Source organism: Schistocerca nitens, chromosome 4 (genome assembly GCF_023898315.1).
Source record: "Schistocerca nitens isolate TAMUIC-IGC-003100 chromosome 4, iqSchNite1.1, whole genome shotgun sequence".
Classification (NCBI taxonomy): domain Eukaryota; kingdom Metazoa; phylum Arthropoda; class Insecta; order Orthoptera; family Acrididae; genus Schistocerca; species Schistocerca nitens.
The window spans coordinates 884,726,656-884,742,525 of record NC_064617.1 but is presented as its reverse complement, the minus strand read 5'-3'; the positions used below and the strand labels follow the sequence as shown (position 1 = coordinate 884,742,525).

General features: G+C 39.3%; 1 protein-coding gene across 4 annotated transcripts in view; it reads left to right on the top strand.

The window, feature by feature from the left end:
- LOC126253411 (3-phosphoinositide-dependent protein kinase 1-like) overlaps nucleotides 1–7,555 on the top strand; it is a 426,440-nt gene extending 418,885 nt beyond the window's left edge. For 3 of the 4 annotated variants that reach the window (XM_049954721.1, XM_049954719.1, XM_049954720.1), the window contains exons 5-9: nucleotides 713–884; nucleotides 1,855–2,140; nucleotides 3,213–3,536; nucleotides 6,315–6,467; nucleotides 6,667–7,555. In XM_049954721.1, the coding sequence (XP_049810678.1) occupies nucleotides 713–884; nucleotides 1,855–2,140; nucleotides 3,213–3,536; nucleotides 6,315–6,467; nucleotides 6,667–6,768 (1,037 nt within the window). In that variant the 3' untranslated portion in view covers nucleotides 6,769–7,555. Of the gene's footprint in view, nucleotides 1–712; nucleotides 885–1,854; nucleotides 2,141–3,212; nucleotides 3,537–6,273; nucleotides 6,468–6,666 lie in introns of all 4 variants that reach the window. The other variant, XR_007545953.1, reaches the window with a different exon arrangement.
- The last annotated feature ends 8,315 nt before the right edge of the window (nucleotides 7,556–15,870 follow it).

The following is a 15,870-nucleotide window of genomic DNA, read 5'->3' as shown; positions in this document are numbered from 1 at the left end:
AGGCCATTCTTTGAGTTTTGTGGTGGTCGGTAAGAATTTTGGGCACCCATCGTGCACAGAACTTACGGTAACCCAATCTTGCTGTCACTATCTCGTACAAGAGTGTCTTAGAAATCTGTGGAAAACCAGTAGACAACTCCGACATAGAGAAACGTCGATTTTCACGAACTTTTGCATCAACTGTCTGAACGAGTTCGTCAGTCACCAATGATGGTCTACCACTCCTCTCTTCATCATGAACGTTTTCTCGTCCACTTTTAAATAAACGTACCCATTCACGGACAACTCCTTCACTCATAACTCTTGGTCCGTACACGGCACAAAGCTCACGATGAATAGCTGCTGCAGAATATCCTTTGGCTGTAAAAAACCTTATGACAGCACGCACTTCACATTTGGCGGGGTTTTCTATTGCAGCACACATTTCAAACTGCCACAAAAACTAAACTAGCGCAGGTACGACGTTCACTCGACCACGGCTTGATGCCGACTGACCTGTTGAGTGCGTGAACGCACAGATGGCTACTCCCCCCACAACCCACACTGTGACCAATCGGAGGTTACTTTCTGAACCGCCCTCGTACATTAAACTCATTGCAAACACCTTTCATACATATTAGATCACTTATTACAAAATCATTTGCCATCCCTGATAATCTTGCTGTATTTGTATTTTCATCTCAGTTTGTTTACTCTAATTTTTGTTTCACAGATCAAAACAAGGATAACCCTAACTTCCGTCGCCGCAACAGTTTTGTGGGCACAGCGCAGTATGTCTCACCTGAGCTGTTGACTGACAAGTCGGCCTCCTACAGTTCGGATCTCTGGGCCCTTGGTTGCATCATATACCAGATGGTGGCTGGACTCCCGCCTTTCCGATCAATGTAAGTTCTCTCAGTGGACACACACCCTTGTATCAAATTCTTTTACCATTTACTGATCTTACATGCAGTTCATATTGTCACATGTGATTAGGTAAATAACAGTAAGTGCAAGAAAATAATAAAAATAGGTTCACTGAATTAAATATTGTTTGTTCAGTTCGTGTAAAAATTTTAATGGTTTCTCTCACTCTTTTAGAATTTTTAAGCAGAGCAAAATCCTTTACTTTCATCAAAACCCTTGCAGGTAGTTTCCTCAACAAAGACAAGGAAATTATACACTGGCAACATAGTGTCACATTGAATTATTTGAAGTAATACTTGTATTATTCAGGTGGACATAGTCCTGCAATGCTCCTAATAGTCTTCTTTAAATACTAATTTTGACCTAACAGAATTACCCCAACAGTTTAAATATTACATAACGTCACTGATGGATAGCTGGATGGAATTTGCTACAGACATATCCTCAGTTTGTACACTAGATCATATGTACCATTCTACCATATGATTTTCTCCTGTGGGTACCCTAGCTAAAGTTTTAGTCCGTGTATAATTTTGCCGGTTTTATAACCATGCCTGGAAGTATAAACATTCACTCTCTCATTTTCACCTTCATTTTTATGTAATGTATCTGAAGTCTAATTGTATATCTGTTAATTGCTACCACAGTACTTGTACTCATTTTCAAGATTGGTATCACATTTGCTGGTGTCATCGTAATATAGCATTGTCACGGAATCCAATGAGGTAAAAGTAGAATCTTTGATATATGCTCTGTATAACTTGATACAGTCGCCCTTAGGAATATTTATATTTAATAACTGTTTCCGAGTGTTAAAGCTAGACTAACATTGGCATGTAGCACTCTCCCATACTCCGTTTCCTTACAAGAATGTTACCAGGGACTACAGCGTATGTTTCCATTACTTAACCAGTGAACTCATACTGACGAGTTTTACTTCTATTCCAGGAGCGAGCACCTTATATTCCAGAAGATCGTGAAGCTGGAGTATGTGTTCCCAGATGGTTTCAGTGCTCCAGCCAGAGACCTGGTGGAGAAGCTACTGGTTCTCGATCCTGTGCAACGGTTAGGGGCTCGTGACAGGCCTGAGGATGGGCACGGGTACCCTTCATTGAGAGCACATCCGTTCTTCAAGGGAATTTCTTTTGAATCGCTGTATCTGCAAACACCTCCGCAAATCTACCCCTACCTGCCGGGAACGTCAGAGCACGAGGAAATGCGGAGCCACTACAGAGTGAGTGTTTTGCTGTTTGTCTGTATCTGTGAAAGTTACCGAAAACCTCTATAGTTACTAGGAAACAACGTAAAATGCAGATTCCACTCAATTTGGAAGATTTGAAAGCACAGAAGCTTGAGATATAGCACACATCAGAAATCTATCCTGTAAGTGGAGAACTGAATTGAAAAGACAATGTATATTGAAGGTCTTGGTCAGCAAGTATTATAAGGTATAGGGCAATTGTTAATAGGCCAGTATAGAAAACTTGTCGTCTGATACTGACAAATTCTGTTTATTTTGGTTAGTAACTAATACTTTCAGGATTACTAGCTTTCCTAGTAACCACTGATTAGTGTCAAAAAGTGTGGAAGTAACTGAAGTTGAAAACCAAAGATAACAACTGTACAGAATCTCTGGGCACGACAAGGCAGGAAGTGTGATAGTGCTCGTTACTTACATATCAAATACACTACTGCAGTGTGTGGCATTTATGTACAATACTGTTGTCATAGGACTATATAGTGGAAACAAGTTTAAAGGTTGCAAATCACTATGTAAATAGTGGCTATTGTATGAGGGGCACAAGTCAGTGCCAATATTGCTTGGGCTTCAATTGCTAATACTGTATACACGTTGATACGGATTTATTGTTTCTTACTCTAGGGGAGATAGGTTTCCATATGTTAAGCAGGACCATGGTAATATGACGTTGTAAGCATTCAGTTGCATTTTTCAGAATGTGTGGGACCAAAACAGTACAAGCACACTACATTACACAGGTTGTATGAATATTACATGAAAAATCGTGGACACTATAGCAGAGGAAAAGAGAATACAGAGAAATAAATAATACAGAGACATAAATTATCAAGAAAATTTGCATTCCAAAACAGTACTTAAAACCACTAACAAGTGCAGGTTTACACAGAACATACGTGAACCTAATTCTTAGAGGAAGACCCATTCTGATGCGAGGAAGAGTATTTTAATTACAAATGTATTTTAACTGAAAAGCACTTGACGATTGACTAGTGAGAGATTTCCATTTATAGCAATTGTTTGCTGAGAGCGTGTTTTCTCTGTGCAGGTGCCAGACCACTTGGAGCCTGGGCTGGACGATCGACAGCTGACGCGGCTTCTCGGCCTCGACCTGAGTGGCGCGGTGGAGCCCGTGGCGGAGAGCCCTGCGGAAGACGGGAGAGAGTCGCAGACTGAGCAGGAGGGCCGGCCGCAGGACGTGCCTGCGGAGCAGCAGCAGCAGCAGCAGCAGCAGCGGCGGAAGCGCGCCGTCACGGACCTGTCCCTGGCAGAGGTGCACCGCCGAACGGACCTGCAGGCGAAGGAGAGCAAGTGGCACAATCTGGTGCAGGGGAACCTCATCCTCAAGCAGGGGCTCGTCGATAAGAGGAAGGTGAGCATTGCTTCGAGCATAACTTTTTAAACTTTTATCTGAACCTCCACCCTTCTATCACTACATGTTTTGCTCCTATCCTCTTGCCCACATTCTTCTTCCTACTAATGTTAGTACCACATCATAATTTAGGTGTAACTCCAATTTTTACTAGATGGTCTCTGTTTAATTTGTCAACCCTTTAACATAAAACCCAAGTTTTTATTACTTTGACAGAAACTTAAAATCCTGTGTGTACCCAGGCAACTTGAGAACAGACCTCCGAATAATACCACCCCACTTGCACTTGTTTTCAGTCATGATAGTTAAGTGTGTGTTCACTAGAGAGCATCCAGTACTACATTCGTATCCCGGCTGTCGTGTTTCGATCGAGGTGGCTGCCACTAGAAATTGTCTTTACTGTGTGCAGCTTTGGTTACTCTATAACAAAAGGTGTGCTTTCGGCATCTCTCCTGCATCATTGGTTTGACTGTACTATAAAAAAATGACATTGTGTAGTACATGGTTAAACTTCACAACTACACAGAAATTGAAATTGATTTAAAGTTTCAGGATATTTTAATCAGTCTGGTGGATGAATATACTCAGGATTTTATTATTGACCGTTTTTCAAAATTTTGTAACTCATTATTTTTGAGATTTAAAAGCTATCTTTAGGTGTCCAAATGTAATATCGTTCATTATAGAATATTTTTCGTTAATAAGACTTCTTGGGACATCATAAAAAGATCAGTATGTTCATCTACATCTGCATTTATACTCCGCAAGCCACCCAATGGTGTGTGGCGGAGGGCACTTTATGTGCCACTGTCATTACCTCCCTTTCCTGTTCCAGTCGCGTATGGTTCGCGGGAAGGACGACTGCGGGAAAGCCTCCGTGCGTGCTCGAATCTCTAATTTTACATTCGTGATCTCCTCGGGAGGTACAAGTAGGAGGAAGCAATATATTAGATACCTCATATGTTAAGGGGTTGCTGGAGTAGTTGGACTCTTGTAGGTGCTGAATCTTACTCCTGTTATTTTTGAATGTGTACCTGAGTGTGTGCAGCCACATAGCAGTCTTGATTACTTTCATGTTACGTAACATGGAGGAGTTCAAAGAAATGTGATATTAAAATGTGCAATTTTACACAGGGAAGCATTGACACGTATGAAAAAAATAGTCGTGTTAGAGTTCAGCAATGAACAGCTACAATGCAAGATGCCTTTTTACCTTAAAGGCTGAACTGAACTGAGCAGACGCCAAAGTGGAATACAGCTTTCAATGCTGAAGTACCGTATTTGGTGACATGTATTAGAAATTGTGAACTATGAAAGCATCCTGTTTGGAGACACCTGTTAATGGATACAAGGGTCATTCAATAAAAAACCAAAATTTTTAAAGTAATCTATTACGTGAATTGAATGCTACACCTGCACGAGCGCTGTGCAAGCTTCATAATTCCACGTATGAAGAATTATGAGGCGTGTGTGCATAACCAGTTATATGCACTGCTGACTGGGTGGCGTCATCAGTGAACCTTGAGTCACGGGGGGCTTCTTTCAGTGGGTTAAAAGCGTGAAAACTGAAGGTGCCAGGTCTGGGGGATATGGGGGTGGGGCAAACAGACTTTCGGGTCTTACTACACACACACACACACACATGCACCTTCCTTTTATTTCGAATGTCAAATGTGTTGGAACCCTCCTTGCACACATTTTATTGAATGTCAGGAAGTTGCGAATAATATGACGGGCTGATCAGAAAGTAATATTCTTCACTTGAGTAATATTGCACAATATCTTACACCGGTTTTCCCCATATCAACTTGTCATCTCTTGCAATGTTGTTCTCCACGATGGCACAAACAGAGCATCCTGGACGTGGTGAAACTTCAGTGTGTGTTACACCCCTTTTGGACTAACTGAACACTCTTAACCTTTGTTGCCACATTACACTGCCATCTCTCAGCGAATTTAGATAGGTTTCAACCCTTCAGCTAACGGAAATCTATTGACACTGCACTGCTCCACGTTGGTGCAAATCTGAAAGGGTGCTGCCATCTTGCTTCACTGATTCACGGCATCCCATTTGAGCTAAGTGCACCAGCCCTGTCTGATCATTTCTAGGACACCACCAAAAAACAAATGACAGCCTTTGTGAAAATATTTGTATTTTTTTATACAACTTTTCTGGTTATTTATTGAATGGACCTTGTACAAACATTAAACTACTGCTAAGGTGTATGTTTGGAACCTCGAGGTTTTTCAATCGGCTGTTGTTTTTTCACTCAGCTGATGTCTGTGTGCACTAATAGTGTCGAAATGCAAATGATACTTGATGGACTTGGAAGCCATGAAGGCAGTAAACTGCTGATCACACTTGTCTGGTGTAGACTTGCATAGTTGGTATTGCGCTACCTTCATAATAGTGGGAACTGTCTGATTACTACTCGCACATAAATTTAATTCCTTAGAAATTTTTGAAAATTTATTTGATAGAAAAGCAGTGATACCTTGGTTGAAGGAAATGGAGTATTTTTGATCATCTCCTGCCAAACTTTGAATCCATTAATACATACGAAGTTACAACAGTTACACGATGCATATCCATTTTCAGAAACAAAACTGAATTGTTTACGCCAGATTCACCTGCCAAGTGCTTCTGTTGAGTTGCGATTGCAGATCACGTTCTGTGAGACGACAATTTGAGTGAATGACATTAAATATGACCTGTTTTGCATAAAATGTTTGCCAGGTGCTGACTGCTCCGATTCCATTTGTGCCCGCTGTTAACAGGGGCTGTTCGCGCGGAGGCGGATGTTGCTGCTGACTCTCGGACCTCACTTGTACTATGTGGACCCAGTCAACATGGTCCTCAGGGGTGAAATTCCCTGGAGCCCTGAGCTGAGGGTTGAACCAAAGAATTTCAAGATATTTTTTGTACATACGGTAAGTAATATCAGTATTGTGGCAAGTCGATTGATCCTTGTCACAGTTCTAAGATTTTGCAAAATGAATTACTGGCAAATCAAGTCAGCATTTATGCAATGAATTAGACAAAGGTTGATTTTAATGTAGGAGGTGCTACAGTGGCAATCTTACTTCCCAGACAAACATTATTTGCTATGTAATTTTTTTTCTCTTGCAGCCGAACAGGACCTACTACCTGGAAGATCCAGAAGGCTATGCCCTGGAGTGGTGTAAGGCCATAGAGGACGTTCGGATACACACGTATGGTCTACAATCGTAGAAGATTAGTGTAGTGACTTGGAGTGCAATCCGAAGGCTACAAAGACTCAACTTCGGGTTGTATACCCTAGGCAAATTTCATTTGTGATCTTTAAACTGTTTTTTAACTCTTGTTGGAAGTGTTGAATGGTTACATAAGAGTTTAAACAGATGAAAAACTATTTAAAGTGTTAGTGTACGAACACAGTGGAGATTCCTTCAACGTGAGACTTTTTTAAGTGACTTTGGAGACTGCAGTTGACTGAGCAGCGTTAATTTTTCAGTGCGAATGAATACACACGTGTGTGTGTGTGTGTGTGTGTGTGTGTGTGTGTGTGTGTGTGTGTGTGTGTGTGTGTGTGTGTGATAGTAGTAAGACTGTTTTTTTTTATTTTTATTTATACGTTTTCCTAAGTAGTGACTGGAGAGAATGCAGAAGATGACCATTTTGTATGTATTGCTGTAGCATATGTGTTAATTTATTTACATTTTATAGTTAGCTGAACTGCAATAACGAAAGAGGGCCTTCACAGTCTGTCACAGGTTTTTATAATGTTTGTGATCTCCCTTCACTTTCACTATTTATGCTCTTGTTTACTTTTGTGACACAGTTTTGTGTTGGACACTGAATAATACATTGTGGCAGAAGCCACCAACTGTCAGTATTACTCTACTGTATGTTATTCGAGTGAAGAACTTTTTTGTTTATTACTTCCTAACTCAATTAAGGTTGTATATCTAGTTTTGTGCTGTGTCAGTATACTGTCATGTAAACAACTTAATTTATAAATACAATGTATTCAAATTTAGCTTCTTATCTTTCTTTTCCAGTGTAGATAAAACCCTTAAACCCTATCCTCAACTCAATTCATTGACACATACTGACAATCATTAAATATCTGCATACATAAATCTACTTAAAGTTGAACAGTTGTGGGAGGCAACAAAGAAAAAGTGAGGTGTTAATCACCTGATTGTGACGAATTTCTTGACCTCTATGCAGGACTGAACTGAGGGCCTCCAGTGCTAGAGTCCACTGCTTTACCCACTAGACCAACATGCCCAGTCATAATTGTACTCAAAAGGGATTTCAGTGATGACAACAAAACAAAATTTCACTAATGAAATTGTAATGAGAAGGTATAGCTACTGAATACTTTGTTTCAGGAGGCAAACATGCACCAAGAACAGATCAGACTGACATTATCCTAATCATGCGTATATGAGGTGCTATTTCCACACAGAAGAAAGAAGAGTGATCAATACCTGAAAGACTGTGTTGAGTTTTGGACCTTGCACTTCCTAGCAACCATTAAAAATCAGTTCACAATTACTTCCAACATTAATGACACATTAACTCCCATTCTGAATTGCTCTTCCACTCAGTAGCTTGCATCTTACAATAGAAAAAATGCACAAATATTTATGAAACATTGAAATAATAGTCTACCGAATTATTTATAACAAAATACACCTGAAAATTGAATATTTGGGTGCTTATTCTTACATAAGTTTCTCATAAAGGTCAACATTTTTTAAAGTCTGTATTCTTGATTAAACTAAATTTTGTAGATATGTAAATGTGACTGAATGAGATTCTTCAAATCCATTGGGCAACATTTTGACAATATTGAGTTTCAAAGCATTTGGAGTTTTGAAAGTGTCAGATAAAAAAAAATTAATTTGAATGTATCACTAATTTATCAGGAATGCTACAAGCATACTAAAATGTCCAGTCTGCCGTGTTTTAAGCTGCTCTTCAGAACTCATTTGCCACATTAAAATTTAGACTAGGCCATCACATGGGTCTTAATCTCTTACCTTATTTTCCTTATTAATTATGTGATAATTTCCACCTTTCTTCTCTTACTTTCTATTTCGCTGTTTGTCTTCATCTTATTCGTTTGTAGTGTTCAGCCTTGATTTTTGATTTCTCCCTGTTAGATATCAACAACATGGCATTGTAACAGCTGTTACAGTACGTAGATTCTACGTTACAGTACGTCTTGTCTCTTCTTCTCTAGGGTTGCTTCATTTGTGCCTTATTCTTATTCTTATCTCTCTAGATTGTGGTTGTTCCTGTTTAAGGCATAAGTGCTGTACGACTTGTGAGAAGCTGCTTAGGAAATGTAAGAACCATCTTTCAGGGCTGAACTATAAATGTTCTTTCTCTTGCTAAGTGTTTCTCCCTTGGAGATAATGCACTTAAACATGTTCAAGTAAGAGTTGCAAAACTAGTCTTTCTTCTTATTGTCCATCTGTGAATGGAACAGGAAGAAATCCTGTGTGGTAAAACACAAAATATCTTTGGTGCACACTTCATTGGTTTGCTGAGAGTAGATGTAGATGTGAATAATCATAGTAAATAGTCCAGTTTTGTTGTTCTATATAAAACTATATTCCTGCTTATATCTCTTTCATTGCTATTATCACACACATCACTGCTCCAAAAATTGCCATGTTTGATTGTAATAAATCATGAGAGTTCTTATTCTTTGCTCATTAAACATCTAAAGTATCAAAGGTTTCAGTTAGTGAACTGAACTGTGTAGAATGTGGAAGTGCATTTGCTGCTCATTTGCTGTGGGTGCAAGGAGAATGTAACTACTTCCTGACAACAGGAACACACACTTTTCCAGAAATGCATATGATCATTGCACTGTCGATGATAACTGTGAGAAATTAAATAATAATAATTATAAGTGAACAAATTCTGGAAGACTATCCTCAGCATTTCCAAGTGAAATTCATGTGAAACTATAGGGACAGCACCACATGGAGAAATTGTGTGGACAGTAAAAATGGAAAATGTAACACCAAAGTAACCTTTGAGAGCCAGATTATTGAGTTTGGAGAAAGAATGAAGAACAAACAAGATGCTAGTAAGCAGAAGCTGCTGTTCAAGTAGGTGTAAGAAGCCTCGTTAATAATTTCTCACATGCTGCACCAGCAAGCTGTGGTGCAAGGTTGCGATGAAAGTGTGATGTGACGAAGAGGACATTTGATGAGGTAAGTAAAGAGTAAATAGTTACTAGTTGGCAGAACTAACCGATATAAAACTTGTGACAAAGTTCGGTGAATGAAGTCAGAACGGTCAATCGGGCAATACTCGCGACTCGTAACACTGCACCTGCCTAGCAGCCGGTGTTGACAACCTTCCCCCCACCGTAGTTCAGTTGAACATTGTGTGTGTACCCTGTTGGATGAAGTGCTTGTTTAGTGCATTGGTTCTGAACTGAGAACGGGACAATGAATGAGCAAAGGATCAATTTAAAGTTTTGTTTTAAGCTTTGCAAGACACCGAAAGTAACATGCGCAATGCTGGTACATGTTTATGGGGATCAAACACTGTCCATGAAGTTTGTGTATGAGTGGTTAGCCCATTTTCGAGGAAGCCGCGAAAGTATTTGACAATCCTTGTAGCGGATGACTGGTGACCAGTCACTGACAAAACATTGAGAAAGTAAGGGCATTAATCACGAACAACTGCCGATTAACTGTGCAAATGATAGCAGATAAACTGCAGATGGACCGTGAATCTGTGCAACAAATCCTTACCCAGGAGTTAGGAAAGAGGAAAAATGTGTTGTTTTGTGCCACATCAGTTGACTGATGATCGGAAGCAGGTACGTTTAGAGGCTTCATAGGATTTTTTTGAAACAGTGGATGGGACACCCAACTTCTTGAATTGTTTTGTCACTGAGGATGAAACCTGGTGCCTCTGGTATAACTGTGAAACGAAACGGCAAAGCATGGAATGGCGTTCTCCGACATAACCTCTTCCGAAAAAGGTCAGAATCAGAGAATCACGTATCAAAACGATGCTGGTCACCTTTTTCGATAGTCAAGGCATTATCCACAAGTAATTTATACCTGAGGGAATGACGTTGAACGCTGTACAGTACGTTGAAGTTTTGACCCATTCCATACCTTCTACACAGGGTATGACCCCAGCATGCACAATGTCCCTGGTTTCTTGTTCACGACAACGCTTGCCCACACACAGCCAATATTGTCAAACAGTTCCTGGCAAAAAAGAGGGTGGAGCAACTTGAACACCCACCATACTTGATGAATCTTAATCCTCCAGACTACTTCCTATTCCCTCGACTCGCTCCCTTTCAAAGGGAAAGAGGTTTGACTATATTCCTGACATCCAATGAAATGTGATGCGGCTTTTGATCATCATCCCAAAGGAAGACTTCGTGTAAAGTTTCCAAGACATGTATCACAGAGCTGAGCGGTGCTTAGTTATGGGAGATGACTATTTCAAAGGACAGTAAGGTAACTGTAGTTCGTAGTTCATCTACATTAATGTTACAGGACTAATAATCGAGCTTTGTTAGTGGTTGTATATATTAGTTTTACGGAACTCAACTTAATTCTCGGTAAAGAGCAGTTCCGCTTTCAAGAGGTATGGTGTGGAAAGTGTTCTGGAAAACTAGAAACCTGGAATCAGTTTGAAATCACTTGTTGATAGCACTCAACACTGTGCGTGAGCATAGAGCTAGTTGTGTTTCACAAGAATGATGTTTCCTAAATCCGTGTTGACTGTGTGTCAATACACCGTTCTCTTCGAGAAATCATAAACTTCGAACACAATGTGCGTTCTGAGATCCTGCGCCATATTGATGTTAATGATATGGCCCTGTGATTTAGTGAATTACTCCTCCTGCCTTTCTTGAATATTGGTGTGACCTGTACAATTTTCCTGTCTTTGGTTACGGGTTTTTCATCGAGTGAGTGGTTCATGGTTGCCAGGGATTTTGGAAATTGGGGAATATCAGAGAACTTCAGACATCAGGGAAATTCGAAGAAAACACTGGAAAAAATCTCGTTTGTCTCAGTAGATGAAATGGTTTGTTTACCGAAGTGTCGTACATCATCTCTACCTGGGTGCAGCTGAGTACGTGCACCGCATCCGTACTCTCTCATTACTACTGCTTCTCCCATTCCTACCATTCCCCTCAGCTTGCAGTCAATACTGCCACCACTTCTTGCATCTAGCCTAACTGCTGTCAACGAGACACAATGAGGCATAAGGAGTGGTTTGTCTGGATCTGATTCTTAGAGCCTGTAGATGCAGCAGCCTGAGATGGTAGTAAAGTATGCACGAGTTGTGTGTGTGTGTGTGTGTGTGTGTGTGTGTGTGTGTGTGTGTGTGTGTGTGTGTGTGTGTGTACACTCTGATTTTCTGACAAAAGCTGTGGCTGAACATTTGGTTGTGAGAGTGTGATTGTTTTTTCTACGTGTTTGTCTGTGGCTCAGCAATCATCTTTATGGTGAGTTGCTACCTATCCTCATTATTATTGATTCTCAGAGTATTTGAACAAGTTACCTGTTGCTTGGATTGATCACTACGGTCTCATTTCATCAACATGTCTGTGGTTCATGAATAGCTGGCCACATGAGTGGTTTTCTGTGACATGCCAAAACTGCAGGCCATTTCTACAGGTATCTGTAATGGATCAGGCCTGCTGATCTGAAGCCATTCAGTTCCCACTAATGTGCAGGTCCTGCCCATTAGATTAGTCTCACCAAGCTGCCTTCAGGTCGTGTCTGTTGGTGTGTGGTGTAATGCAGCATATTTTCATGGGTTATCCATGGATCCAGGACTTCGTACTCCGCAGCAGGCCAGAGGCCGTGGGCAATGGATTTCAGGAATTGCGATTGTCTCACTGCAAGTATGTTGTACAGTATGGCATTTTATTTATTCTATTACATTTTGGCACTGAAATAGTAGTTTATATGTTAGAAGGTATAGGCAATAAGAAGAAAATTGTCAGTTGCTGGCAGTTTGTACAATGTGTACAAATATATTTCTCGAAAGAAAAATAATAAAATACCTGTAAAATAATAGATATAACACAGTGGGTAATAACTGACAATAATGAACATTGTAGAACCAACATTTTATTGGCAGTCACCTACCGTATTGGTTTACATAATTCTTCCCCACCTTATACACTTCTTTCAAGAAGCCTAATTTTTTGTGAGGTTATTTCTGAAATCAGTGAAGGTATTTTAAATCTGTTCTGAGACTCCAAGGAAATGTGAGTTTTTGTCATCAAATGTGTCTCATTTTATTGAAATAAAATAACGTTAGTTGTCTTAATGAAACGCATATACCATTTGGCTTGCTTCCTATATCTAAAAAGATTTCATTAAAAAAGATGATGTTAGTACTTAAGATTTTTGTTCCCATCAGGAAACGCCATCTGCTTGCAAGTTTTTTTTAGATATTTTCTCATTTGCGCTATTGTTTCTTGTACTGTAGCTGAAAAGACAGATTGTCAACTTACGTCTTAACATAACCTTGAGACCTCAGAATTTGTCAGGGTAATTTGTCTAGAAATCGGGGAAATGCCAGGGAATTTCACTTGGGGAAACGTGTGGCAGCTCTGAGGTTGTATATGATTGCAAGTACGGAGCTACTGCATCAGCTTACTCTGAAAGGAATGTAGTTGGTATACAGTCTGGTCTGAAAGATTTCCTTTTATTAAGTGATTTCAATTGCTTGTCTGTGAGAATATCTACATCTAAGTTACTCATGTTGGCAGCCGTTCTTGGTCCAAATTCGGGAATATTTACTTAATCTTCTTTTGTGAAAGGATTTTGAAAGGCTGTGTTTAGGAACTATGCTCTGGCAACATTGTCATCGATGGTATTTCCCTTAGCGTCGTGCAGAGAAGGCATTGCTTGTATCTTTACACTAGCATACTTTATGTACAACCAGAATCTCCTTGAATTTTCTGCCAGGTTGTGAAATATTTTCATTGTGGAAACTATTATAAGCATCTCACATTGAAGTCTGCACTAAATTACGAGCTTCTGTAAAAGATTGCCTATCTTTGGGATTTTGTGTTTGTTTAAATTTAGCATGCTTTTTCCGTTGTTTCCGCAACAGTGTTCTAACCTTTTTTGTGTATCAAGGAGGATCAGCTCCATTATTTGTTAATATATTTGGTATAACCCTAATTGCTGTAGATAATATTTCTTTGAATTCAAGCTACATCTGATCTACACATACCATAAGGTAAGGTAACATTGGACAGAATTTTCATATTTTTTAAGGTAACTTCTTAAAGAACATTAAATTCTCACAACAAAAATTGAGACATTTTGGATGACATTGGAGAATAATATGATCAAAGAACTTTAGTCAAAAATATTTTTTAATTATTCAGAATCTAACAAATAAAACTTTCTGATGTTACCCCTTTGATTGGGTAAGTGTGGACATTCATTGAATTTCCACACAAAGGTCCATATTACTCTCTAATGGGGTAATTTCAGACAGTGATGATCTTTTTAAAAAATACGCATACTTAGAAACATGTTTTATGTGTTTAGAAAACATTTTTACAGATTGTTACAAAATATTCTACACATCTTTAGTAAACATTGACATACATTTACAAAATGTTTCATTGATAAAGACAATCTACTCATACTATAAATCAATAATAATCTACAATATGTTCTGAGTGAAAGAAAACTTCCACTTTTCTTCTCTTGTAGTTGGCAACTCTTTTACAATTTAGCATTTGTCCACAGAATCATCATCTTGAATGGTAGGAAAAACAAACACAGATTTGCTGGCTTGATATGGTTGCAGAAATCTGACTTTCACTTTCTTTGCACCCACATTTGTTGTGATTCCAACAGACTGCCTATTTTGCTGTTTCTCCCCAATCACATGTTGATAAGCCACAAGAACAAAAGCATCCATTTCCAGAACTGCTTCCTCTGCTCTGCTGCTTTTGTCACCAGTGGGTAGTGCATCATTATTCACAAGCAATTCAGGCACTGAGTCAGCATTAGCTGTCTTTCTCATATTGATGCCTAAAATGGATTTTACTGGGGCAACATCTAATTTTTGCTTTCATTGGAGACTTGTGTTATTTTCATTCAATAGCGAACATTCTGAAGCATATCTCCAAAGCTCAAAGATTTGGCTTCTAAAGACTTGTTTTGAGAATTATCTCCACCAGGAAATTTTTTGAAGACTCTTTCAGGGTCAAATGAATTAATCTCACTGCACGGAATGTACTTATTACATTGTCTTCTTCAGTTGCTGACACATTTTTTAAGTGTTTCCTTCAGAAGTGAGGGGAAAGTGTCTTTCGATAGTGGCTCATGGGAGCTTTTCTTCCATTGCATAAGCACTGCCCACCAAGGTCTGAAGAAACCTACGTCTAATGGCTGTAAAATATGAGTATTGTTTGGTGGCAACAAAATGAGAGATTTGATTCTTCTCACATTCATCAATTACTCGCAGCAAAATGTGACTTCAAAGGTTGTCTCCTATCATAAATTTCTTCCCCTCCATTGACTTCAGGTAAGGTAGTGCAATGGTAATACACCAGTCTTCAAATGTAGACAGATTAAACCGCCCACTTTTATTGCGGCTATAGCGGGTTTCTTTGGGATCTCCTTGCCAGGTGTCCCACAAATGCTTGGATTTGTAGGCCACATAGAGAAGTAATAGTTTTCTGTCCCCAGTGGCAACCATCATTACTGAAATACTACTCTTAGAGGAATGTAAGATCCTTTCAGGACGTTTTGCTCCTTTTCTATCACATACTTCCTCGCAGGGTTATCACACAGATTGGTCTCATCACAACTGATTACATTTTTGTGATTGATATTTTCCATTTTTTCACCAGCATTCTTGAAATATAATTTCACTGTCTCACAACTCACTGCAGCACATTGCCTTCTAATGTTTCAGATAGCCAGATTCTTAATATGGCAGAGTGACACCATAAGAATGAATGCAACCCCTCAGTCCCTGGCATTTTACAAGGAAAGCGTTTTTCCCTTTGTCCACATTTATCAACATATCCTTTCATTATGTACCTAATATATTCGCATGTAAATGGAAAACCCCAGTGTGCAGCCCTTAAATATTACGATCAAGTGTGTTCTTTTCAATGGTACTTAAGACAGAAGGCCTTCAAATCACTGGAGGGTTTGTACTATTAACTTTATTCTCTAACATTGAATGTGATACATTAAATTTGCTTGATGCCTTTCTGTATGATAGTTTTCCTGATCTTACAGCAGCAACTGCCCTTTCAAGATTTTCAGGATCATACGCATTGGAAGAGCACCAAGCCTC